The sequence below is a fragment of the Haliaeetus leucocephalus genome, unplaced genomic scaffold (genome assembly GCF_000737465.1).
Source record: "Haliaeetus leucocephalus isolate CR32 unplaced genomic scaffold, Haliaeetus_leucocephalus-4.0 Scaffold656, whole genome shotgun sequence".
In the NCBI taxonomy this organism is placed as follows: domain Eukaryota; kingdom Metazoa; phylum Chordata; class Aves; order Accipitriformes; family Accipitridae; genus Haliaeetus; species Haliaeetus leucocephalus.
Window position 1 is genome coordinate 17896861 of NW_010973092.1, and position 26254 is coordinate 17923114.

The 26254-nt window shown below is 37.1% G+C and overlaps 1 protein-coding gene across 1 annotated transcript in view; it reads left to right on the forward strand.

Moving 5' to 3' along the window:
• Positions 1-26254, forward strand: part of DOCK2 (dedicator of cytokinesis 2) — a 211433-nt gene that overhangs the window by 164120 nt on the left and 21059 nt on the right. Inside the window, exons 33-41 of the mRNA XM_010579143.1 lie at positions 127-275; positions 10263-10348; positions 16187-16343; positions 17499-17539; positions 19010-19100; positions 19990-20109; positions 21880-21969; positions 23304-23408; positions 25613-25754. Of these exons, the coding sequence (XP_010577445.1) occupies positions 127-275; positions 10263-10348; positions 16187-16343; positions 17499-17539; positions 19010-19100; positions 19990-20109; positions 21880-21969; positions 23304-23408; positions 25613-25754 (981 nt within the window). The remainder of the gene's footprint in view (positions 1-126; positions 276-10262; positions 10349-16186; positions 16344-17498; positions 17540-19009; positions 19101-19989; positions 20110-21879; positions 21970-23303; positions 23409-25612; positions 25755-26254) is intronic.

Sequence of the window (26254 nt, forward strand, 5' to 3'; positions counted from 1 at the left end):
TAAGACTTTGCCAACATAGATAGTTTGAAACACTGCTTTAAAGGATTGCATGTCCTAAATGTTTCCGTAAAAAAACCACCTTATTTTCCTTTCCTCTCAAATACCCAATTTGCATTTCTGTTTCAGGCCAGAATAAAATTTGCTTTATTCCGGGGATGGTTGGACCCATTTTGGAAATGACTCTTATTCCAGAAGTTGAACTACGAAAAGCCACAATCCCAATATTCTTTGACATGATGCTGTGTGAATATCAAAGGACAGGAGAATTCAGAAAGGTAATTAAAAATACTCTGAATGAAAATTCATTAAAATGTCATGTGGTCAGTTTATTTCTGGTAAATATTTGTTGTGTGGGCTTTTCTGCTTACAGAAAGTAAAATCCAAAATATTAAGAATAAAAGGAAGACCTCTTATGCAATTGAGTGAGGCTCTCCAGAGTGATTTAGTTGGACTTAAGTAAAACTTCAGTCACAATAGCAGCAATAAGGTGCTGGAATAGGGCCGCAGAGAGGTTGCAGGATCTTTATCAAAATTTTCAGAATTTTACTGAAAAAGGTTCTGAGCGGCAAGACATGACATTGAAGTCAGCCCTTGGTTAAGTAGGAGGTAGAATTAAATGACCTCTATGGGTCCTTTCTAATCTAAATTGTTCATTATAACCCTTCCCTGGGGCACAGATATTGATAAGCCAGAACTTCCAATTTTTAATACAGGATATCTGACAGAAGTAGCAGTGAATACTTAATTATGTATTATCAGATTTCTCAGGAAACTCTAATTTTTCTTAATATTTATTGTGAGAAAAATAACCACTGTGAAGAACTGACATGCCTAAAATATTTTTTACATTACTTTTGCAAAGGAAAAGGATTTTTAAATCACAAGTTTTAAATATTTTTGATTGATGGAATAGAAATAGGGATGGTGGGATAGGACATTTGGGAATGTAATCTAAATCTCCTGTCCACCTGGGCAGTGAGTATCTGTCAGTTTCTTTCCTAGCTGACTTTTCCATTCTATGCAAGCACTTTGGGCATGGACTCACCTTATTCTGTGTTTGCATGCTACCTTTCACAGTAAATTTTAAATTGGAGATTCAGGCTTTGTAGTTACACAAATAATTAACTCAGAACAATCTGTGTAATGGTAAGCGGGAAACAAAAAGTCATCATTTTAGACATTCAAAGGAAAGTAAATATAAATATCTCATTCATATACCCAGCTATGTTTAATGCTTTAAATCATGTGGGGCATTTCTGTGTCAACTAGGTGTGGAACAAACAAGCAGATGGAATTTCCATTTTGGTCTGTATTTCACAGTGCAAAGCTTTTGGTTCAAGGCCAAGATGAAAAACCACTTTGCTTCTATGCATCTGTTCCCTCCATGTCCTAATAGTCCTATATCTGCCTTCTTAAAAATGTTTTCCTGCTCTTTTCTTATACTTCATCTCTTGGGAGAGATGCATAGATCTGTACAGATCAAAAATCCTGAAAACTCATCAGTCATACTGACCGATTAACAAGAACAACAGCTTAGGAGCCTGGAAGATGCCAGACACTTAGGTGACCCTTAAATCACTTCTTTCACTAATATAAATTTCAGGTGATATTTTTTCAGTGCTGAGGAGCAAGGATGTTCATTTTATTGCAGCTTAAAAATAAGAGGTAATTTTTATCAGATGGCACTAAAACTATTTCATACTTGATCAGATGAGTCCCATTGGATTCTAATGTTCTGCTTAAGAAGTTACGATCATTCACTGGTCAAGAATTGTGGTTTTTATTCTCTCCTTTCCTGTGGATGAGGCAATTAAGATAAATTTCTTAAACTTGCATCTGTAAGTTTGGCAATTCTGTTAAGTTTTTTAAAAAATATATTTTAAGGAAAGGCACGTTAAGTTTTATTATTTAAAATTGTTACCATCTTAATTAGAAAGGGCAAAGAATTAATAGGAATGGAAAATTATTTGATACACAAACACGTAAACTCTAGGTTTTGGTAGTGGACAATTTTCATTTACAAATTGGAATTTAGTATTATATAGGATATTTGCTTAAAGCTTTAGTGTAAAATGTTGAGAATGATAACATGGTATTTCAAGACTGCCTTAGGCACTCAGGAGCCTAGACTGGCATTCAGTTAAAACATAATTTTGCTGAACTTCAAAAAGAAATAATTTCTTTCCAATGTAATCTTCTCTAATGACAGAGGGGAAGAAAGCACAGAGACATCTTTACTCGTTGAGTCTGTACCGGCACTGGAACTAGAGATTGTCTGGTCCCTCCCACATGATTTAATAAACTTTACCAAAAAGATTGATTTTTCTTAACTTGATGCGGTACTGTGCTGACACATCTGTGCGGCAGTGCTCCATTCTGGGTGGACACACGTGTTGTGTTGGTGCCAGCTCAAAAGGCTGTGTAATTTATTTATAAAATAAATTTTATTTTATTTAGCTATTTCTAGGAAATCAACTAATCCCAGAGAAAACAAAATTCCCCCTCTGGTTTTCTCAAGAATAACATACTATACATATATATTTAATGGAGCAGAATATGTACGTGGATGTATGGCATACTAAGACATTTTCTTCACGATCCTTCCTTTACCTTGCACATGTGACTTCCATTCACCCAGAAGAAAAGTTATAGGCTTGTAATTTTAACTTTTATTGAAGATGTAGGGAGGAAGCCATTAATATCTATTAATTTTATCCATCAAGGCTCTGTCTATCATTAGCTCAGAGAGCTAAGAATCTTGGAAAGGCAATTTATCCAACTTACATTCAGCATCTGTGGATAGAATTAGTCCTGCAAATATATCCCCTTCTCCTTCAAATATAGAGGGAAGCTAGTGGCCTATGTGTTGGTGTATTGGGTTTGCATGGCAAGGTTTTGGTAGCTGGAGGGCTACAGGGGTGGCTTCTGTGAAAAGCTGCTAGAAGCTTCTGGAAGTTTCACCTATGTCCAACAGAGCCAATGCCAGCTGGCTCCAAGATGGACCTGCCACTGGCCAAGGCTGAGCCCATCAGCGATGGTGGTAGCACCTGTGGGATAAGGTATTTAAGAAGGGGAAAAAAAACTTGCTGAGTTGCAGTCAGAAGAGAGAAGTGAGAACACGTAAGAGAAACAGCCCTGCGGACCCCCAAGTCAGTGCAGAAGGAGGGGGAGGAGATGCTCCAGGCGCCGGAGCAGAGATCCCCCTGCAGCCCGTGGGGAACCATGGTGAGGCAGGCTGTCCCCCTGCAGTCCGTGGAGGTCCACGGTGGAGCAGATCTCCACCTGCAGCCCAGGGAGGACCCCACGCCTGAGCAAGTGGGTTCCCGAAGGAGGCTGTGACCCCGTGGGAAGCCTGCGCTGGAGCAAGCTCCTGGCAGGACCTGTGAATCTGTGGAGAGAGGAGCCCACGCTGGAGCAGGTTTGCTGGCAGGACTTGTGACCCTGCGGGGGACCCATGCTGGAGCAGTCTGTGCCTGAAGGACTGCACGCCATGGAAGGGACCCATGCTGGAGCAGTTCCTGAAGAACTGCAGCCCGTGGGAAGGACCCATGTTGGAGAAGTTCATGGTGGACTGTCTCCCATGGGAGGGACCCCACGCAGGAGCAGGGGAAGACTGTGAGGAGCCCTGCCCCTGAGGAGGAAGGAGCGGCAGAGACAATGTGTGATGAACTGACCGTAACCCCATCCCTGTCCCCCTGCGCCGCTGGGGGAGTAGGTAGAGAATCCGGGAGTGAAGCTGTACCCAGGAAGAAGGGAGGGGTGGGGGGAAGGTGTTTTAAGATTTGGTTTTATTTCTCATTACCCTACTCTGGTTTGATTGGCAATAAATTACAGTAGTTTCCCCAAGTCAAGTCTGTTTTGCCTGTGATGGTAACTGGTGAGTGATCTCTCCCTGCCCTTATCTCGACCCACGAGCCTTTCATTATTTTTTCTCTCCCCTGTCCAGCTGAGGAGAGCAGTGATAGAGCAGCTTTGGTGGGCACCTGGCATCCAGCCAGGGTCAACCCACCACAGTTGGACATGGGATATTAAAAGAATCCCATCCTCCAAATGTTGATAACCCATCTTTCCTTGAAAGATCAGGTTGTTTACTTTATGAAGGCTTCCCAAAGAAAGACACATTGTCACGCAACCTAGTACTGTTTGTTCTAACTGATAATCTGAGGCCAAAAGCTGGAAAAGAATTAAAAAAATAACAAAACCAAACTTAAAAAAAATTAAAAAAATAAAAGATCATTGGAGTAAATGTGGATTCAAGCTATGTTAAGGATTTAACTTAGCTTAGGAAAGATTATTTTATCTGTGTTTATATTTTTGTTCAAAGAAGTCATTCTGTTTGTGTGTGGTATTTTCAATTTAGTGTCTCTCATTGGTTCTACCAATCGCTGAAGCCATCTGGGGAAGTTTTCTATATTTGCTTTCCTTCCTGACTGTTGGACTGAGTCAAAAAATAGTGCTGACTGATGGTGTATTCTTGGGCTTACATAGCTATTGGTAGGGTTAGAGGATAGGTGTTTATTCTTAGTGAACCTATTGGACTCTTGTATCTTTCGGAGCTAACAGTTTTAAAAGGTTACTAAATGAGTGAATATAGGTGTTCTCAGCAAGCTCCTTTGATGCGCATGATTTATAATTGCTGTAAATACCCATATTTCTTACTCTCAGTTCTTGAAATTTTATTATGCATAAGATTTCAGAAGCATGTGAGATCATCCCATTAGCAGAAACCAAGTTTGTATGGCTTGGTGCTTCAGACAGATCCATGAGAAAAAAATGGAGATGTTCTGTGGTTTGGTATTGAAGTGTCTTCAGAACCATGAAGATTTCTTGGATCTATTAGGTAGATAAGCAGGTGGTTTTAAAGCCAAATTGGTGCCAATGACAGTTAGGCACACTGTTTAAGTTAGAGGAGAAATACCCTTTCCAGGGCTTAATTTTGGCACAGACACATTAAAACTTTATTCTAATTTCTGCCAGCTTTTTTATTTATTTTGGTTCAAGCAACTGACTTTTTTTGGAGCTTGTTGAGAAACTGCAGGAAAGATGCTTAGGAAGAGGTTTTTTTGTTCAGATCCAGCATCTGTGAAATTATTGCCTCTTAGAGAAGTAATCAATTCTCTACCTGCTGAATAAGTACTAGGAAGGATTTAAGAGGTGGATGCTTTTTAACTGGTGCTTGACTTGCACTATATTCACAGATTTCTGTCTTTACTGCAGTAAGTCCACAGACTTCAGCTCTAGAAAATGACTGGATTGGATGTTTTTGCTTAATATTGCCTTGTCCTGAAACTGCTGTGTACCTATGTTACCCATGTTGCTAATACACATATATACACTGATACATATACTACTTAATCATAGAATTTAATTCTGAGCCCTTTATACTTCTTTTTCAGCCTGGATCAGTCAAAGTAATTTTTTTTTCTGTTTATCTATATTTCACTGACAGCTCTTTATTCTCTAGTATTGGTATAATATATGTATTGTTCCACTGGCAATCTTTAATTTGTATTCTAGTTACAGAGAAACACCTAATATTAGAGTAGCAAGTCTGCAAGTAACAGGACAAAGAATTGTTCTGGATTAGAGTATTGGTACTCCTAACAAACCAAAATTCTTTGTGGCCTCTAAAGAAAAAATAGGGTTCCCTTTTATTTGACACTCCTATCAGAAAAAAAAAATAAAAATCAAGAAACGGTACTAATGTAGTAGTCCTTTCCTTCTACTCAAATCAGAAAATGAGATTGCTGTTTCTGCTGAACAACTTACAGTTTTCTCCAAGAGCATTATGGGACATAGTTCTTAAATGGAGAATCTGAGATCTGAAGTCATTAAGTATTTTGACAAGCAGTGTAGAGCCTATTCAGCACACCACAGAGATGAAACGTTTACTGCCAACTTCTGTTGAAATACTGGATGACTACATGCTGCTCAGTTCTGCTGGAGTTAGTCCTATACTGCTATTAATGTATCTCATATGCATACTATACAGGTTTGCAAATTCACATTCAGCAATGACCTTTTATATGTAGGCATCTCACTGATAATAAATAGCAATGTATTTTCTCAATTTTACCCTTCATCCAGGCAGCAAAATATTTTAACCATTCTATGTCCATTTAAAACAATGTTATTCATGTTTTCATAAACATTACTTTCCTTCTCAGTCATCTTAAAATATGCTATATCTGGTGCTGACCTGGAGAAGTCCCTGTCTATGCCATTGTATAGTGGGTACACAACTTGTATCCAAGTTCTTGTGTATCACATCAACCCCCTGTGAAGTGTTTTAAGTATTTCTGTTTGAAGCATTTATGTCTGCTGCTGCATTATAATCATCCAGACAATTTTGGTTTCACACATTTACAGCTGTGGTTTTGTGGTTTTGACTTGGTCTGAGAAATATGAAGTGGCTGAAATTACTCCTTTCTCCCTGCCCCTTCTAAAGAAAAGAGGAGTGTTATCGGTATTGCCTAATTTTCTGCACCTAGTTTTTTGCTTTTTGTGTGATGAGTGTAGAAGTTAGGCCACTCAAGACAATGTTTCAAACCTCCTTGAAAGAAGCAATGGCCCACTTTAGTCTTCTGTCTAAAGAGCAGTGTGCAGCATCGGGATGACCCAGTAGATCTGGGGTTGGATGCTTGGCTTCCTGCTGTCTTTGATGAATACTGGTTGAGTAATCCTGCTAGTTTTTCCGTCTCAGTGTGGAATTGTACTTGTTGCTGTGTGAACGTGAAACCTGAGAAATTCTACAGTGAATGGGTAGTGAGCATGCAACATCTGTGAGTTATCTTAAAACTTTAAATTTGAATAGAATGTAGATTTTTTTTTTTTTTTTTTTTTAGGTTGCTCTCAGGGATAGATCTAAGGATGTTTAAACAGAGAATTTTACATATTATGTAGTTTATAAATCTGTTTCAACATAATTGCACTTTTTTATTTTAGGGGCAAAATCTTTTGATTGGCTTATATTCTGGACTAGCTTTGACATTGCTTGTCCCGTTTAGCTGAAGCTCAGGACAAAAGTAATGCCTATCAGATAATCTGGAGGAAAATGGGGAATGCTTGTCCTTCGTTCTTGAAAAATGCTGAGTAATTTTCCTGGGTGGAGAGTTTTAATCATGACCTACTTGAAGAAACTACATGTAGTAACATGTTTTCAGTTAGAATATCATGTTTTCTGTAACTGAAGGAATTGTCCCTTCCAAAACATTAATCTGAAGATATGCATGACCTGCTTGGTGTTCTGAGGGAACTATTTTCTTATACATAGCCTTGGGCTTGGCTTCTTCAGCTCAGGGCTGAACTTTTTGATGACGATATATTTAAGTAAGGAAAAATTCCTTGCATTGCAATTATCTGATAGTACTGTATATAAAGTACTATAGTAATTCTTTCTACCATGAAAGCCTTCCAGTTCTCTGACAGGATGGTCTGGATCCCAGTCTGCCAAAGCTCTCGCTTACACAGAAACACTCCAGGGAGAAAACAGAATTATGCATATACTGAAAATTGTGTGAAATTTTGCATGAAAGAAAAATGTGAAAACTTGCTGTGTTAGTACAGTAGCGAATTCTGTCATTTTTACAGTGCTTTTAATAATTATATTGATGTAAAGCAACAGAGCTTTATTTCAGTGTAGATCTCCTATTTTTCTAATGCTTTCTCTGTGCCTCTTGATGTGTTAATGGCTTGTCTAGAACCTTGTGGTAGATCTTTTCCACCTTTTCTTGAAAATACTATGCCAAGGTTTGTTTTATCTGAAGCTAGATCTTACTAGGGCACAAATTTTTCTTTAGCACCTGGAAAAGCCTCTTTTAGACATGCTTCGTGCTTTTCTCAAAATGTCTTATCTGCACTCTTCTGCATGCTTCTCTCACTAGCGTGTGTGCTTACTCTCAGAGCACCAGCAATCTTTCATTTTTAGTATGTCTCTAGGTGACTCATAGGGCAATAGAACAGGCAACGTGAACAAGCCGTCTTTCATTTCTGCTGCCTCACCACACTGTATGTAACAATGTGAAACATTCAGTATATATGAATATATATTTTTTATATATATGGATATAAATTTTGCCACATCTGAGTAATTTATTCATATGATACTGAAAGATTTCAGTAGATACCTTGGGGTGAGGGGATTGAGATGTGTTGTGACTGCATAAAGAGGACATTGACAATCACATTAGAATAGTTTTAAAAAGTGTTGGCATTAAAAACTTGTAATTCTCTAACTATGCAGATTCTTTACAAATCCATATCAAGTTGTTTTCTCATATGATGATATCTGAACATGATACAATTAGATGATTGAGAAGAATGATTATAGCTGCACTAAGCCTTTGAGATTCATGTATCACACTTCCTTTCAGAGGGTATATCCAAATGAAATGGAGGGTCAGTGAAAGGGTTTGTCCAGGCTTTCAGCATTGCTAAAAGCCTAGATTATGAATCAAGCTGATGAATCTTGGAATGCTTTTATAAATTCTAGGGGTTTCATATAACAAGCCGAAAAGAGATGTTAAAGATTGAAGAATCAAAGAAAATTACCAGGCAAGAGGCTTAGAAGCAATGAAGGCATTCAGTAAAGGCTAAGCACAAAACAAGGGCAAACTGACTTAGGCAACCAGAGAGTATAAAAAGTATTCCCACTGTAGGTAGAGCTAGAGACTGGTTAGTAAAAGAATGGCTCTGCCTTGAAGGGGATTTCCATTGGTGTTGTACTATATTTGTGCTGACTTTCCAGCCTGAAGGTGCAAAAAGATACCTGCTGCTTCACAAAGTAATATTTGAAGTTTGGGGGAAATTATGCTAATTGGCTGGCTGCTTTTTAGTGATTTTTTTAACATCTTAAAACCAGCAGCATTTTAATATTAGTATTTATTTCTGCTAAGCTTATTGAATTAAATTATTTTCTGTCATGTGTTTTTATATTACATTAATTTTAATTAGTTTTCTGTTTTCCAAGATTGATAAATCAGGTTATTTTAAAACACCTTATTTTTTGAACACTTTTTTGTTGTTGTTGTTGTTGTTTCAGATCATGTCTGAAGGACAACAATAGGCTAGTATACCCAGTAATTTGGTTCAAAATGCCTGGGTCTACAGTGGACAATATTAATGAGGGTATATTTTCCTTGGAACCCTCTCCCAGTAAATTTCCAACTGACTTAAGTTACTTTTTTCTCCCTTATTTTCCACTGGTAAAATTTCATTTTATATTGAAGAAGAAAACCCACAAAAAAACCAACTCATCTTTTGTATTTCTGTTACAAGTATGATACATAAATATCAACTATTTGAGGACATTTTTTGAACATACAAATCTTAATGCTTTAAGGTGCTTGGAAAGGGGCTGGGGGAGAACCCAAACAAACCGTATGCATGTATTATAGAATCCATGGTTTTAATGCAGTTTGTATAATATATGCTAAAAGCATTGCAAACGAATTACAAAGTCTGATCTAAAGATGTTAAATTGCATTAACCCTTTCCAAATGATAAAGCAGTTTCCTGTGTATAATGTATTGTAAAGGCTTTGAAACGACAAATCACAATTGTATATTTATATTGCAGTAACAAAATAACATTTTAAAGAGGCTTTATGTAATTAAGGTATGATCCTGCAAAGTGCTGGGTTAAAAAATAATCCAACATGTACTTCCATTTCTTGAAGAGGTAATGATATATTACTGTGGTATATTAATGGTATATTACCTAGAAATTACCTAGACCTTTCAAGTAGAGAAATAAGGCTGCTGATGGCTCCAAATGAAGTGGTGTTGTAACTGTAAAGTAAAATTGAAGAAATGATACAGTAGAGGGGAAAAAATTGTGTTTAGCTAAAAAATACTTTGTTTGCTGTGTTTGTTTATATGCCACTGTTTCCTCATTAGGGTCTAGACAGACCTAACAAATAACAATTAAATAAGGTATTGCATACTGTAGGACTGTTCATATCTTATATGGGTGAAAGTGATTCTACTTACTCTGAAATCCTGCATTTCAAATTAGAGATGTCCTATGAACACCCATAACACAGACACCGTAAGCCTGTTTTCTCAGGTTATTTTATCAGTCTGTATTAAGAAACAGATATCTGGAGATAGTCAGATGTGCCTTAGTCAACTGGAATATATTCAAGCATTTAACCCTCGGGAATCTGTGATATAACTATACAAAGACATTCTTTTGATGCCATATTGAAATGTGTTTGATCTCTGGATATCTGCTCAGTGTTTCAATTTTTCTTTCTTTATTAGTTTGAAAATGAAATAATTTTGAAGTTGGACCATGAGGTGGAAGGAGGACGAGGGGATGAACACTACATGCAGTTGTTTGAGTCCATGTAAGTAGTGTGTGAAAATAAATGTCTTCAGGATGTGTTTTTATCTTATTGTTCTCACTTCTCAAGTTGGTAACCTCACTGAAAAATAAAACAGAATCCTAGCAGCTCTTTTTATGAAGGGACTGGAAATAGCATACTGTTTCAGGAAACCTGTTCGGAATTGTAGTTTTCCTCATTGAAACTATTTTCCTGGTTGCTTTTCAGTATTTTGTGCTCCAGCCAAGTTATGAAGAAATAACACCTAACCTGCATTTCCCTATCCAACTTGCAAGCAAAGATAATCAAATATTCACCTCACTTTTTGGTCTTTCCCCATTTTTCTTTATAAGCTTTCTTGTTTTTATTTCACACTAATAAGAAGAAGGTATTTTAAAATGTCTTATTTGCTTTTGTCAATGTCTGGATTGGACTCCAAGAGATTATTCTCTGAACTTACATAAGGTGACCATCCTGGAATGAGAATATTGCAAAGTACTACAGTTTAATAAAAATATTTCTGTATTTCTAAAAAGCTTTCCAAAGCTTGATATAGCATCTCCTTCTCTTCTTGGCTGCCCACATTCAGTTTTATTCTCAGAATTAATAGCTGTGTCTTCACTCGTGGCAGGTTCCATGTGTGATGTATTGGGCAGTGGTGGGATCTTTGTGCCTACCTCTGAGAATTTGCTCCTAGCTTTGTGCCTTAGACTGTAACAGTGAGAAAGTACATCGCTCATCATACACTTCTCAAGCATTGATAACCTAATAGGTATTAAGTGTAAAATTGCTGTAGCACTTTGGCTACCTGACAAAATTGATATAGGCTTTGTGACATTGAGTGTGTAAGTTTTTACTTTCTCAAAGCCTGCTACGTTGTATGTATTGTATTTTTGTGTAGGGGGTAGCAGTCTTTGCAAAGTCACATCCCTCACCACATGAAGCATGAAATCTGTGTACAACACAACAGAAAAAAGTCTACTTTCAGTGAAACATAGTTTTGTAAAAAATTCTGAATCATATAATCAAATAATAATAAGTAAATGTCATCTTATGTATATAATATGTAATTATGTTCTAATTAAATAGTAAATTTTAAAAGAAACATCATTTAAATCAAATATAATTTAAATATTCACTATGTTAGTTTAATTTCTGTCATGTGAGGAGGCAGATAAAATAAAGAGAGGCAGACTTGAAAAAAGTAAAAGTAATGACACTTTTTAAGCAATATGAAGCTATTCTTTGAAACTGATACACTGGCAAGGACAGATGAAGTTTTAAAAATGTCTCTTTCACTTCCTAACATTCAATGACTATGTAAACTGGGAGCAATAAACTAACTTTTCAGTTTTGAGTGTTTACTGTTCAGCTTCAAGTCTTAGGATAGCTAAGAGGTGATGTAGAGGTGTTCAGACTAGCTCTTGGTATGACTGGAAACAGGCCTGCAAGTACATAGTTTTCTTAATCACACTGCTGCAAAGCCTAAACTGCTATGTGTGCCTAAACTGTCACTACAATTCATCATCTCCAATACTGGGGATTCAGCTGACACAGTGGACATTTATTTCAGTACTAAACTTTCCTTGCTGCTAGTAAGGTTTTTTTCCCAAAGGTCCACACTAAATCTTCCTTGCCTCAGTTTAAGCCAATTATTTCTTGTTTTACCCACAGGGGACATAAAGAATCATTTATTCTGTTTTTCTTTACAGCAGCTTTTAACAAATTTGAAAGTTGCTGTAGAGTATCGTTCAGTCTTCTCGTTAGGGTAAACAACCCCAATATTTCAGTTTATCATATGGAATGTTTCCTGGACATTCCTATAATGTCTACATCTGTTTTATAATACTACATTGCCTTAAAGCTGGAGAGAGTATTCAGACTGAGACTTAATCAATGCAAAGAGAAGAAGCTTCCTTCAGATCTTGTGTATGAGACTCTTTGAAGCTTACTCTTTCTGAGTTGTGTAACTTTGCTTGTTTGCTTGTCTTGTTTGCAGTTTACTTTTGCATTCAAAAATTTTTCTAGAGAACTGGTACCTATCCAGTTAAACCCCATCTTTCGGAAGTGCAGTTAAATGGTCTCATCAAACATACTACATAGCATTTGATCTTCCTGCCTTTCCAAGGAACCCTTATTTCTTTGACATATCTGGCTTTTCCCCCTTGATACTGTCTTATGTTCTACAAGACTTCAAGGTTTCCACATTTCTAAAGATGTCACTTCATATTATCTCCAGATAATATTTTTTGTTCCATCCTTGAAGTTGTTTAATGATGCCTGTAGAGGGATAGTTGAGGCAGAGGCTGGTGACCTGTCTGTGGTAGAATCCTGTTCTCTTTTCTGTGTTATTCAGTTGGTTGATTTGGTTTAAATCTTCCTACCTTCACTTTTCAAAGCAGGGATTTCAAGCCTCTCTTCCCAACTCCCTGTTCCAACTGGAAAGAGACACAGTTAAACTGGGCTCCTGATTTATTCATTTGGTCATATTTTCATCAACTAATTTCCTGTAACTGTCTGCATTCCTGCACTGTTCCAGTTGTCACCTGAATGCAGGTATTTAGCAGTAGTCGGTGACTGTCTTGTGTGTTGATGCTCACCTCTGCAACCAACACTTACCCACACTGGTTGCTGGGAGCTTGCCCATGCCCAGTAAACTAAATAGGTTCAGCAGAAGTTTAAGCACTGCCTTGCATTTGTCCATAGTCCTAAATGTTAGCATGGGCCATGGTAGGGTTATGACCTGTGCTAATGGATGCTGTCCTAGACAGCACCAAGGAAGAGTTGGGATAATACGGAACAGATGAGAGGCTGTTCTCAATAGGCAGAATAGACAAGGCTACTCTGTTCTGGGAAATGGAGGAGTATCTAGCTATATGAATACAAGTTGTGCTATGCCACTTGTCCTCAGTCTCAGAAAATTAATTCTGGCATGTTATAGTTACTAATATAGGTGCAACAGAAAATAGCATTTGGAAGCTTTCCGGTTCCCCATCATTGCAGTGGCCCATGCTATGCAGTTGTTTCCTCGAGCTTTATTGAAAATATTTTTTATTTTAAAACTTCTATTTTTTTCAAGCTCTGTTTAAAAATTCAAAGGTTTCTTGCTCCCTCCTGGGGGGGGGATCTTCTGAAGTTTTATGTGCCCTTTTTATTGGGATTATTGTATAAAGCTGAGCAAGGCAACTTTTAAAATCTTCCCTCATGAGACAGGTATTCCTCTCTCCTGTTCATTTTGTACTTCTCCTCTATGTGTACTCCAGTTCATCTTTCTTTAGTGACTGGAGTTATGTACTATATCCTGGGTGAGATCTAGCAAAAGCTTGTGCTTTATGTCAATGTTTTTCTACTTGTATTGGAAAGAAATGTGATGTCTTGGTGACTCATGTTCATTTCACAGTTATGTAATGTTCATAGGTCTGCCTTGTTTGCTGTCACTCCGAGTAAACCTATGACAAAAATTCATAATTGTCACTTAAATGTTGACTGCACTTTCCTTTGTTAGTGTCTTATCCTGTTTCTGATACTTACATATGTAAAATAACCCCATTTTTCCTGTGGAGTATTCTAGTCTCCTATATGATTCTGAGGCTTTCTTGCTTTCTTTTCCGCAAATACCATTCAACGTGCTCCAGCGTTTTCTGTCAGTTGTCAACTCTTCAGACCCTCTAGTACTTAACATTCCATTTGCAATATGTTTAATGTCATAAGCTATATTTCAATAATTTATTTAAATATTTCAGTTATTGTTTCAGACTAGTCAGACAACAGCAATTAAAGTATTCTGGTTTTATCTGTTAACGTCTGTCTCATCTTGTACAATATAAATGTTCTTTCAGACACGCATGTACATGCTCCTTCTGTTTCAGCAAAATAACTCTGTTGGAGCTGTACAATCAGAGGAATAAACATTAGGTGCTGGTTTGTTTTACTTTGCTTGAGTTAGAACTCTGAGACTGGGTACTTTGCTGAGGTCCCATTCTAGGCCAAAGTTCAATGATTTCTTTGCAGTTGAAGTTAATATGAATATGTATTTTCTGAAGAAAGTTTAAATAATTCTGAAGAGTAAAAAATTATTTTTGCAACTAATTAATACTTTATAATGAAAGTTTAAAAAACAATAGTGTACTTAAAGATTAATAATAAATTATTAAATGTATTTGCATATAAATTGAGCACTGTTAATGAAACACTAACAGGTCAAAAATTAAGAATAACGTGTCATTGAAACTGCTCAGCTTAAGCACACAGCATAGTTTCAAGGATAATTTTGCAATTGCTAGTTTGTTTTTACTATTTTCCTGTGAGAATACATGGTAATTTTGATACGTTATTAACAGAATATGCCAAATGTACATTGTGGTGGGTTGACATTGGCTGGACACCACGTGCCCATCAAGTTGCTTTATCACTCCCCCTCCTCAGTGGGATGGCGGGGAGGAAGAAAATAAGATGGAAAAGAACTCATGGGTCAAGGTAAAGGCATTTTAATAAAGCAAAAGCTGCGCATGGAAGCAAAGGAAAACAAAAGATTTATTCTCTATTTCCCATCAGCAGGCGAAGTCCAGCCACTTCCCAGGAGGTAGGGCTTCAGTATGTGTAGTGGTTGCTCCAGAATACAAATGTTTTAATAATGAATGCCCACCTCACCCCACCCCCACCCCTTTATCTTAGCTTTTATTTCGGAGCAGTTGTCATATGGTATGGAATATCCCTTTGGTAAATTTGGGTCAGCTGTCCTGGCTATGGCCCCCCCCAAGACCTTGCCCACCCCTAGCCTACTGGCCTTTGGGGGCAAGAGGGACATCGGAGAGCCAGCCTTGATGCTGTGCCAGCACGGCTCAGCAGAAGCCAAAACACTGGTGTGTTACCAACGCCTTTCTAGCTATCAATAAAAGCACAACACTATGAGGGCTGCTGCGGGGTAAATTAACTCCATCTCAGCCAGGCCCAATACGTGCATCTGTAAATATTTATGTGACTATATTAAAAAAAAAAAAAAATATAAATATATATATTAAATAGATTTTAAAAATGCAGTTTGTCAGAAAGAATCCCAATGGAAAACCAGAATGCTAAGTAAAGGAAACAAGCTCTTAAGCAAGGAGAGAAAATAATCCTTAATGACATGCTGGTAATCATTTCATAATGTTTAAACAGTTAAGCTTTGAAACCAAAGCGATGATAGTAATGTGAAATATCTACTCCTAAATCACTTTAGCACTTCATAGAAACAGCACATGCAAATATTTTGTAAATGTAAATTGGAATTTGATGATGATGTATAAAACTCGCTTTCCTATATTTTTTTCAAAAGAGAACTTAACTGGGTTTTTTAATCGGCAGAAAGTTTATTGTTTGGTTTTGCTTATTTCTCAAGGGCAAATTGCTCAGGTGAGGTTCTTGTCAGTGAATGTCTTTCTTGACTTAAAATTGTAATTTATGTTAGTTTGAGCTTTCTACTCTTGCATAACTGTACAAAGAGAAGGAAATAATTGTTCCATTTCATGTTGTGCAGTAACAGAGGAAAGGAAGGTGTAGCATTTATTGCAATAGTGTGGCATTTTAGAGACTTGAGTTTGTTATACCACACATGCAGGTTGCTCCATTCTGAAATTGTGGGTATACCCTTGAATTTGAAGTCATTTTCAGACATGAAAACGAAATGTTTCATTTTTTTTTTCTTTTGATTTATATCCCATCTGTCTTCTGGATATTTAAATTACCAACCCAGAAAGGGAATTTCCAGTGCTTTCTGCAGTTGCTTTAGCCCTAATTCAGTATTTGCCTTCAGGACCAAATAGTTTTTAGGCTGATGGGCCGCTAATTTTCACAGTATTGTAAAAACATTTGTGTTTGCAGTCTTACAGAGTGTGCGCATCAGTATCCCAGCATTTTTAACTTGGTTGAAGGTTTTGTCAGCCTAATTAAAGGCCTCTTGGAGAAACTGCTGGATTACCGAACTGTGATGAATGATGAAAGCAAGGACAATCGCATGAGCTGCACTGTGAACTTACTGGTAAGTTCTTTCTTGTAATTCTTCTGTGACAATGGGTAAGAGCTTTAGAATCCATTTACTAAAGATGAAGGTAAATCTTCCTGGGTACAGGAGTGGTTGACAATGCTCAGTAGTGATTTAAACTCTGAGGCAAGAGATTTTTATATCTATTTGCATGGATATATGCATAAACCCGAAAGCAACGTCCACTCAGTTCTTCAGTTTTGCTTGTATGTTTTATCCACTTTGATTCTGTGGATAAATAAGGAAGTCTACTGCTCATATACCTTTATCTTTTGATAGGCTTAACATAACGGTGGGCTTTTGCCAGAGTCAAGTTTTGCATGAGGAACTAACCCACTTGCTGCTTTAACAACTCAGTAATTATGTTTTTTAAATGTGGGGAAGAAATCTGCAAGATACACTTGCAGTAAGCTGCCAAGAAGATTTGAGTCTCTGATCTGGTTCTAGGGCACCCTGTCTTTTTTCCAATTCCTATTTTGTAATGAGGATATCACATATAGAGATTCCTCCACCAGGAAATTCCTCTAAGCTGGAGAGGAACCTTTGTCAACTTTAAAGGTTGGAAAGAGAACATGGTTAATATGTATTGCGCTCACATACTCTCTGTTCCTCAGTAACTGCTGAGCAATGTCGTATAAATTTCTGCAACTCTTCAGGAGGCAATTCTTGTCATATATTTTGCACAGTCTTAGCAACTTATACACCTGCAAAAGTGTTATGGTGACAAAAACAGGGGTTTATTCCTGGAATTAGCCCCCTTAGAGTTATTGTGCAACAATGTTACATACCAACTTCAATAAATACCAGCTGCTTTTCTGGCCATGGAGTGTAGCCAGACCACGTGGTTTATTATGTTAATGCATTTGGTTAAGCGTATTTTCTTCTTCTCCAACAGAAAAACTTTCACTAATGATTTCATTAGTGAACTAAGAGAGGTATACATATGTGTATATAATAATAACACATACTAATAACTAATTAAAATATTAATTGAAATAGTAGTGCCAGGTTTAAATTTAAGGTAGTCTGTAAATAATGTATTTCTTATTCGGTCCAACTAGCAAGAAAAGCTAAACCTCAATATATGTATTTTTTTTCCTGTGTTTTAATAAAAGACATTAGGAGATAACTTTAAAATGTTTGTGTCCCTAGAATTTCTACAAGGACATTAACCGTGAAGAGATGTATATCAGGTATGGCAGTTGTTCTGTTGGATCTGTTTTGGAGAGGGCAACAATATTCTCTTACAAATTCTGGTTTATCATTGTACTTGGATTTCTATTACTTAATATTAGTTCACCATCCACAATGACTCTGTTGTAGCCCTGGCCTCATTTATATTCTTACTCCATTGTTTACTTAGCCTTCTGCAATTTTGAATCTATCATATGTATTCATCAGCAGCATTGTTTTTCCCCAAGAATCAACTTTTAGTTGATCAAGTCACTCAACATTCATTGTCTATTATTTTAAACAAAGAAAATGCAGCTAGATTTGTGGTTTGATGGAGGGTGTATCATACATTTAGAACGGCAGAAAAAACATTCAGGTTTTGTAGAACTGTGCAGTCTGCCAAGTCTCTTTAAATATGTAACACTACATGCAATGCAGAATTACTACTAAAGTATTTTTCTGTAAGAGCTATAGCTATACTGGCAAATTCTTTCAGATGTGATGCCATGTCACACTCTTACTGTCTCCAAGAGTTTTGCATATGAGCTGCAACAAATCTTGCTGTTCAGAAGCTCACTATTTCCTGCCTCTCCTCTCATTCTGCAAAATCTGCAGAACCACCTGCACCTCAGCCACTGCAGTACAAAGCCCAGAATCTCAGCTGAAATGAGCACGGGAGGTGATTCAGAGCTAAACCTGGAGCTATGAGCTGGGGCAGCCAGGGAGAAACCGTGTTCCCTCTGAGGGCATTGCTGAGGGGGACACATGTTCAGTTGGGTTGACAGCTGGGAGTAGTAATGCCTTGAACTGCTACAGCAAGGTGTCAGAGTTCCTGTGTCAAAACTCCTGTTGTGTGTAAGAGGAGGATGAGATGCACTTATTCTTTCTGGCTGCTGGAAAAGATGTGGCTTGAGTCACACGATGGGCAGTGGTTGTGCTTGTAGCAGCAGTGCTGCCCTAGGAATCAAGGAGAACACTGGCAACATAGAACAACTCTTCTGCCCTTACTGTCTTCCAAGTTGTACAGGGACTTGCTTTGTCTTTCTGGCCTGATATTTTCTATTTTCTCCTTTACCTTGTGTTATCTGTTGTGCTTGCATCTATTTACATGCAAAGTGTTTACATGCAATCAAAAAGTGCTACAGAGAAAGGCAGCTATCTTTAGTAACAGTCCAGAAATAATGGACTCCGAGACCTTGAGTCTAGTAGTTCTTCCTCTTCCTCTTGGAGGTGGAGCTGACAGCAGTTTGCAGAAGGAGGTTAGCTCTTTCCCCTCCTTTTGTGCATGTTTCAGCATACAAAGAAAACACAGAAAAGCCTGAACAAATGCAGAGAGCTTTAACCTCTCTCAGTGTCCTTAAAGACTCTTTGGGTAGTGATTGCATGGCATCTATGACGTTTCCATTACAGAGTTTATCTAGAATGTTTTTGACACTTAGTATTCCAGTCATGTCAATATCTAGTCTAATTCTTGTTCTTTCCTCCAACAGATATTTGTATAAATTGCGAGATCTTCATTTAGATTGTGAGAATTACACGGAAGCAGCATATACCCTTCTACTCCATACGTGGCTCTTGAAGGTTAGATTTTCTAAACTCAATATATAAGTAAGCTTTTGCAATTTTCATATTTATAAATTAAAAGTGATTGTCTTAACCTCTGATTTACTCCATATTAGTTATTTTCCATAGGGCAATTCAAGTTTCTAGTTAAAAACACTACTGCAGCAGGTCATACAAAATTAACATTAGTTGTTAAAACTGTATTTTCAATAGGTGATTAAAAGCCATGTATTGGTAAAACTAAGTCTTGTAGTAAAAATAGTTTTACTTTATAGTGAGAACATTGTGTGCAAATTCTGAAGTCATTTAGCTTCCATGTGGTTTTTATTTTGCTAATTTCTTACTATCCCAAGCATAACTAGGATGAAAATTAAATGCAAATTTTTCCAGCTATCACAGGGGGACATCTGACTTTTCATTTTAAATAATATGGATCACTCTGCCAAATTATGCTTCCTTTCTTTTGTAGCTGGTAATTATTTTTCACTATAACTAGTGTTTATTCTCATTGTAACTGATGTATCAATAGAAATGGTCATTAAGATGCATTTCCATTTCAAGGGAAAATTCAAAATGTAAATGTTCTTCAGCAAAAATTTGAGATTTCTTACAGAATTTCTGTTAGTTCAGAACCATGTAAGTTCGGCTTTTCACCAAAGGAAGGAACACAGATTTTTAAAATGTTATGTCTAGTCCTGGTTATCACATGAAATACAGCGCTTGTTTGAAGAGGTAATGAAAACATTCCCAGTGCCTTTCCCAGTTTCTTTGTGGAAAGTAAAAAAGACTGGGAAAAAAACACTTAGAAGAGCCCAGGGGACCAGACTTTGGGAGAGGGGGGATGTGTGTGTGTGTGAAATGTTGGAACTCCAAAATCATATGTTTTTTAATGTGTTTTTATTCTCAGTGGTCAGATGAACAGTGTGCCCCCCAAGTCATGTCAACAGAGTTCCAGTGTTCACAGACCTATCGACACTTGAAAGAGAATTTGTATGAGAAGATCATAGAATACTTTGACAAAGGAAAGGTGGGTCTGTAGAGTTCTTCCCCCTACCAAATCTCTTTTTACTGTGTTACTTTGTATAGTAGTATTTAATGAATATTCTCTGTACAGAACGTTTGCATAGGAAATCCTCTTTGAAATGTGGGTCAAGTAAAAATTGTGTTCTGAAGGCTTATTCACAGAGTATATCTGTTCTATATGAACATGTTCTTTCAATAACCATATTCACAAAGAAAGAGGGCTAATGTTTATACCAGTCACAAGCATCTCTGTCATGCAGTAATAAAATAGTAAAAAATGTTGAATGTACTTTGCTTTACCAGGAAAAGAATGCAGACTACACAGATTGCATTTCTAAACCTTTCAGTCATTATCTCCCAAAAAACCAGACCATTCAAAATAGACATATTTGTTTCAGAGAGGTCTGAGAACTGCATCCCAAACTTAAAATGTAGTTGTTTAATGTTCAGTACCTGGGTTTAGTTCAGCTTTTTAAAAAAAGTTGCTAACAAAATTGCCTGTCAATACAATGACAGTAGAGCTGAGATTTTTGGAAATAAAGCAAAGGACTAGAAAGCAGGAAAAATTCTGCAATGCTGAAAAATGAATCTTATGACCCAATAAGGCCTTTAAGTCATTATGTCTTGTTTAGCTGCAACCAAAGGTATGAAGAGGGAAGGCAATTCATTACTGCTTCTTGCAAAATGAAGACATAACTCCCCCATGAAAGTCCCTCCTGTAATTCAAAAAGGAGAAAGTTTTTGGTGCTTCAGCACCGTGCAGGCAAATGCAGTGCTATTTATAACTTCTCAGGGTTCTTTTGTTGGCATCTGACATAACTACAATGTAATAGTCCCCACCCACTGTATCAGAATGATCAAATCCTCATGATTTCTGACCTACCTAGCATTCAGGTTCTCCTCAGATACATAGAGGAGGTTTGCAGGCAGCTGAATGCAGCTGTCAGGTTCAGAACTACCTAGGCTAGGAGTACATGGCACCACGTAAAAATGGTCACAATGTGTGTGACCACCACTGTCCTTACATCAGTAGAAAATCATGCTCTGAAAACCCCTTTTGTCTCCTTTATTCTGAATAGATGAGAAGACTGACAGAATTTGAGATATACCCTCAAGAGGGGGAGTTTCTTTCTTTTTAAGACCACCTTTGTGCTGCCATACATCAAGTGCCTACAGCAGTCAGGAAAAACTGTCCTAGTCTTTCCAATGCAGCTCTGTAATTCCTCACAGTAATTTTCAGAGGTAGCTATTAAGTTGTGTGGAAAGAAACAAGCTGGTACTCTGGGCAAGTGGCAATTTAAGTCTAAGCCTTGTAATTTCTTAGCTGACTAGGAGAGCTGTCATGTGCAAGGCTACCTATGATTATGTATGCTTCAGAATTTCTGTAAAATGAAGTGTGTGTGTTTTAGAGAGGCAGGTGCGGGTCCGCTCATACACTGCTCCTATGCTTGGGGTATATTCTGGATGTTATGCACATTAGTTATTTACTCTTCTTTTTTAATGTATCTGAAAGGTTAGGTGATTTGTTATTATTTTATTGTAAGAATAAAGTAGGTTTACTTATTCCTTCCTATAATGAACCATAGAACACTTTCATTTTTTACATTAATCTGTTTTCCTAAAGTTTATGATTGCACTGAGTCTTCCGTTCTGTGCTGTTAATAAATGACTGCAATTTAAAGATAGCATAATCAATAAAAATGTAGTCAAACAGTGATGCCTTAAAAACCTGTTGGTACTGGATTTACTTTTTGAATATGTGGTTACATTGCAGATGTGGGAAGAAGCCATATCTTTATGCAAAGAACTTGCAGAGCAGTATGAAAAGGAAGTTTTTGACTATGAACTTCTAAGTCAAAATCTGGTAAGATTATCTACAGATCTTCAAATTATTTCAGTCACAGAAATTAGTACTTTTGAGCTATCAAATGATAGAGCTGCTTATAAGCTTGTTGTCTGCAATTGATTTTTAATTCATTTGTGAAAGAGTTACTGTGTTGTATTGTAACATTTCAGTCGTAAAGTAGAGATTCATAAAGAACTGTTTGTTGAAGTTGCATGGACATATCCTTATTAAGATGTTTTGAAACTTCTATAGACAAGATAAACATGTTCTGAGATAGTGCAATTTAAAGGCCATGAATAAAAGAAATATAACAAGGTTTTGAGGCCTTTGTACTGCTTTAGGGTAGAAGAAGCACCTGGATGCATTTTTTCCCTGCACTTTTTCTTTAAATTTGAGGAACTCAGATCTTGACAAGCCTAAAGAATTCTGTCCTAATCAGGGACTGGGGAAGTAATACATCACAAGGAATTACATCTAGGTCCAAAGACTAGCAGGAAGATTTTAAAGGAAGATTAAATGTTCAATTATTTGTTTTCATTAAAGTTCAATTAATCCAAAAAGAATCCCCTCCACCACATACCTTGTTTTTTTCTACCCTCAAGATTCCACACTTGCATATCTTTAACAAATGTTTAGGGCTCATTCAACAGATATCCCTGAATCTTCCACAAAGAAACCATGGAAATCAATCCATGACATTCTTGAACAGTGTTGTGTATAAAGAAAACTTCTTTTCTTCCCACTCAATTCTGCTTTTATCATAAACTAAAAGATAAAGACAATATTTTTGCCAATCCCATTTAAGTTGCAGTGTTGCATGTCTGATAGTTATAACACTGGAAATAAAAATAGTAAACCTAAATGGCACTTAGTATTTTATGGAAGACATTGTTCTAAGCCCTTTACGTAGTGTGTGTCCTTAGCATGATGCTAGGGCGAAAGCTTGAGTTGATCCGTACCTCAGAAAACATTTGAGGCAGGGAGTTTTTCTGAATGTATTATTTCAGTAATGTTATCAGTTAAGTATTTAAACTGTAAAGTGGTGTTTTTCATGCTAGAAAGTTAAGGGTAAGCCCGATTCTGAGGTCGAATAATTGAAGCTGAAGCCATACACATTTAGCTATGTATTATATTTGCATATAAAATTAAACAATATTTAATGTACCACAGCAGTGTCATGTGCGTGCCAGCTGATTATTGCTGTAGCTTACCGACTGATAATTGGTAGCTCTTGCATACCCACTGATAGCTGAACTACATAGCATAGTACTACTGCAGAGGTTAAAAAAAAAAAAAAACAAAGGAAAAAAAAAACAACAAAGAGAAGTAATTGCAGTTGGTTTTGCTTTCAGATTCAACAAGCGAAGTTCTATGAAAACATCATGAAAATTCTGAGACCTAAACCAGACTATTTTGCTGTTGGGTATTATGGCCAAGGATTCCCCACATTTCTAAGGGTAAACCTGTTTAAATTCGTACTTTTTTCATCTGTTTTCACATGCTTCTAAAAATATGAGTGTACTCTACTAATGCAAGTGAGTCTCTGGGGATATTTGCCAGGGATTTAGTTTTTCTTGGATGCAGGACTGTAGTCAGAATCTGAATTGTTACTTGTAAGAATATGTATGAAAAGTTTTCAGATGTATTTAAGTTGATTCTTTCTCTTGGTTTGCTTGTGGAAACTAGAAGATGTATCAGGTAGTGAAGCTGATATGTGAGAGCCAAATGCAGCAATATGATGTAATTTGGTATGGGCAGCTCTTCCAGTACCTGTTTTTCAGATGAGTCCCCACACAGTTTATTGATAACTAGTAGATTGTCATTAACTACTTGTGTTCGAATTAAATCCAAAATTCTGTTTCACATGAGCTTGGTATTTTACGTGGACCTTGTCATGGACTGACAAGAGTCTCAGATTTATATTGCCTCTCAGCTACAATAGAAATACATTACGAATGTAGAAACAGCATATTTTTCAGACCAATGCACTCTCTAGCCCAATATTGTGTCTTTAACAGCAGGAAATAGTAGGTAAGTAGGGTAGGGAAGAGTATAATATAGAGCAGGTGTGTAGTGATATTGACCTGGTATGTATTCCATACTTACCTGATAAACAGCTTCGGGGGTGGAGGTGACACGTTTGTTTTCTAGCCTTTCATGGATAGTTCTACAGTGAATTTGTGCAGTTGCTTTCTGAACTGATGCTCTCCAGAGCATACTGTGGCCTCACAGTACACAGCTCTGTGTGTTGGAGGTTTACTGTTGCCTTTTTGTTGTCATGTGATAATTTCTCCACATTAGTTCTTACAGGGAGACTGAACAGTTGTTCTTTAATCACCTTCCTCATGCCATTCATCACATATTGTTCTCTTAGAGTCTTGGTTTGTTTAAACATTGCTTCCACAGCAACCATTCCATATGTTTTCACATCCTGGTTCCCTTGCTGTCCATTTTCTAGTTCATGAGATGGTAGGACAAGAAGCATACACAGTGTTTCAAATGTGGATACACTATGAATGTGTTCATTGTGATACTGATGGTTTTTTTGTTTTCCTGTTTTCGTTGTAATGACTGAAGTTCAGATCGCTTTTTTGATCTCTAATATGCATTGAGGTGACATGTTCATACCAACTGTCTTGTATTACTTGTGTTTTTTTCCTGAATGGTATCAGCTAGTTGGTATCTTAAGACACTTATGGTAAGTTTGAACTGTTTTCATTGAACAGACCTCTATACACTGAATCTACTCTCTCAGCTTTCTTTACTTTTCTCCATTTTATTATTACCATGTGAGAAATCAACACTCCAAAGGGTCTGTTTTTTCAAGAAACCTGACAAACTTAGGAAGTCACGCACAAGCAGCTTTTACTTTAGTTTTTTAAAAGATCATTGCTTTCTTTTAACCACAGTAGTGCATCTCTTCAGAGCATAAAACTAACCTGAATATTTGATATTTTCTTGTAGGAAAAAAAAAAATTTTTTTCTTACATACTAAAATGAATATGGTAGCTTTTCTCACACTTGAAAAGCAATGGAAGACCTCTCTTTCCCAGTTTTAAAGGCCAAAGTTGCCTTGAAAACACTGGGAAAAAAAGTGAAAAGGTATGCTAATATTACGCCAAAGGAAGCATGCACCTTTTGTTTCTGGTATTACAGAAGTACCCTGTTAAATGAAGCAAACTGAACCACAAATGAGCACATTTGGGGTTAGACTGTATTGTAAAATAGGACATTTTGTAATACCAAGAAGGAGCAGGCAGAGGAAACCTATATGTTGGTATTAGAAAGCTGCAAAACCTGGACCCAGAATGTATTTGAAAGCAAATCCTTTTACTTGACAGACAAGAAGAAAAGGAGTTTCAGTGCTTTTCTTACCTCCCATTCTGATTTTATTCTGCTCTACAGGAGCATCCTTAGTGATGATGCCAGTTTATCTTCATTCTGTCTAACAGCATAAAGTATCGTCTCTGCAGAGTCAGTGCTGCATTCCAGCACCTGGTGAAAGGGGTGTCTTGCTTTATAGTTAACTAATATTCAGAAAACAGTAAGAGTCATTCCAAAATTTGGAGACCCCATTGTGTCTTTGTACTGATAAACGTGCATCAATAACTTCTGCCTCAGCATCATACAGCCCAAGAAATCAGCTGTTTATTCCTTGCAGAACAAAGTATTCATCTATCGTGGGAAGGAATATGAGAGGAGAGAGGATTTCCAGGCACAACTGATGACTCAGTTTCCTAGTGCAGAGAAGATGAACACCACGTCAGCACCTGGGAAGGATGTGAAAAACTCTCCTGGTCAATGTATCCTTGAACACACAGGAGATTACAGAATGAAGGCGGGTTGGGGAAATCTTGTTGTTAGCAAGTTTACCTGTGTGGAACAATAATTTCCCAAAAAGGATGAAAGTTTATTAATGTGACAACTCAGCTTGCACTTATACTTTTATGACCTGCAGGTGTTTTATGGTTTGTTCCCAAGATGCTTGCTCCTGTTTTTCTCACAATTCTAAGGAGTCTGTCTCTTTCAGTCATCATAGAATCATTTAGGTTGGCAGAGACCCTTACAACTGAGTCCAACCATAAACCTAGTCCACCACTAAACCATGTCCCTAAGTGCCACGTCTACATGTATTTTAAATACCTCCGGGGTGGTAACTCAGCCACTTCCCCGGGCAGCCTGTTCCAATGCTTGATAACCCTTTTGGTGAAGAAAATTCATTCAAGTTCAGACATGGTTTACCTTTATTTTCTTCAAATGGCAAAACCAGTGATGAACACTTGAATTAGCTAAGTTTAAAGCT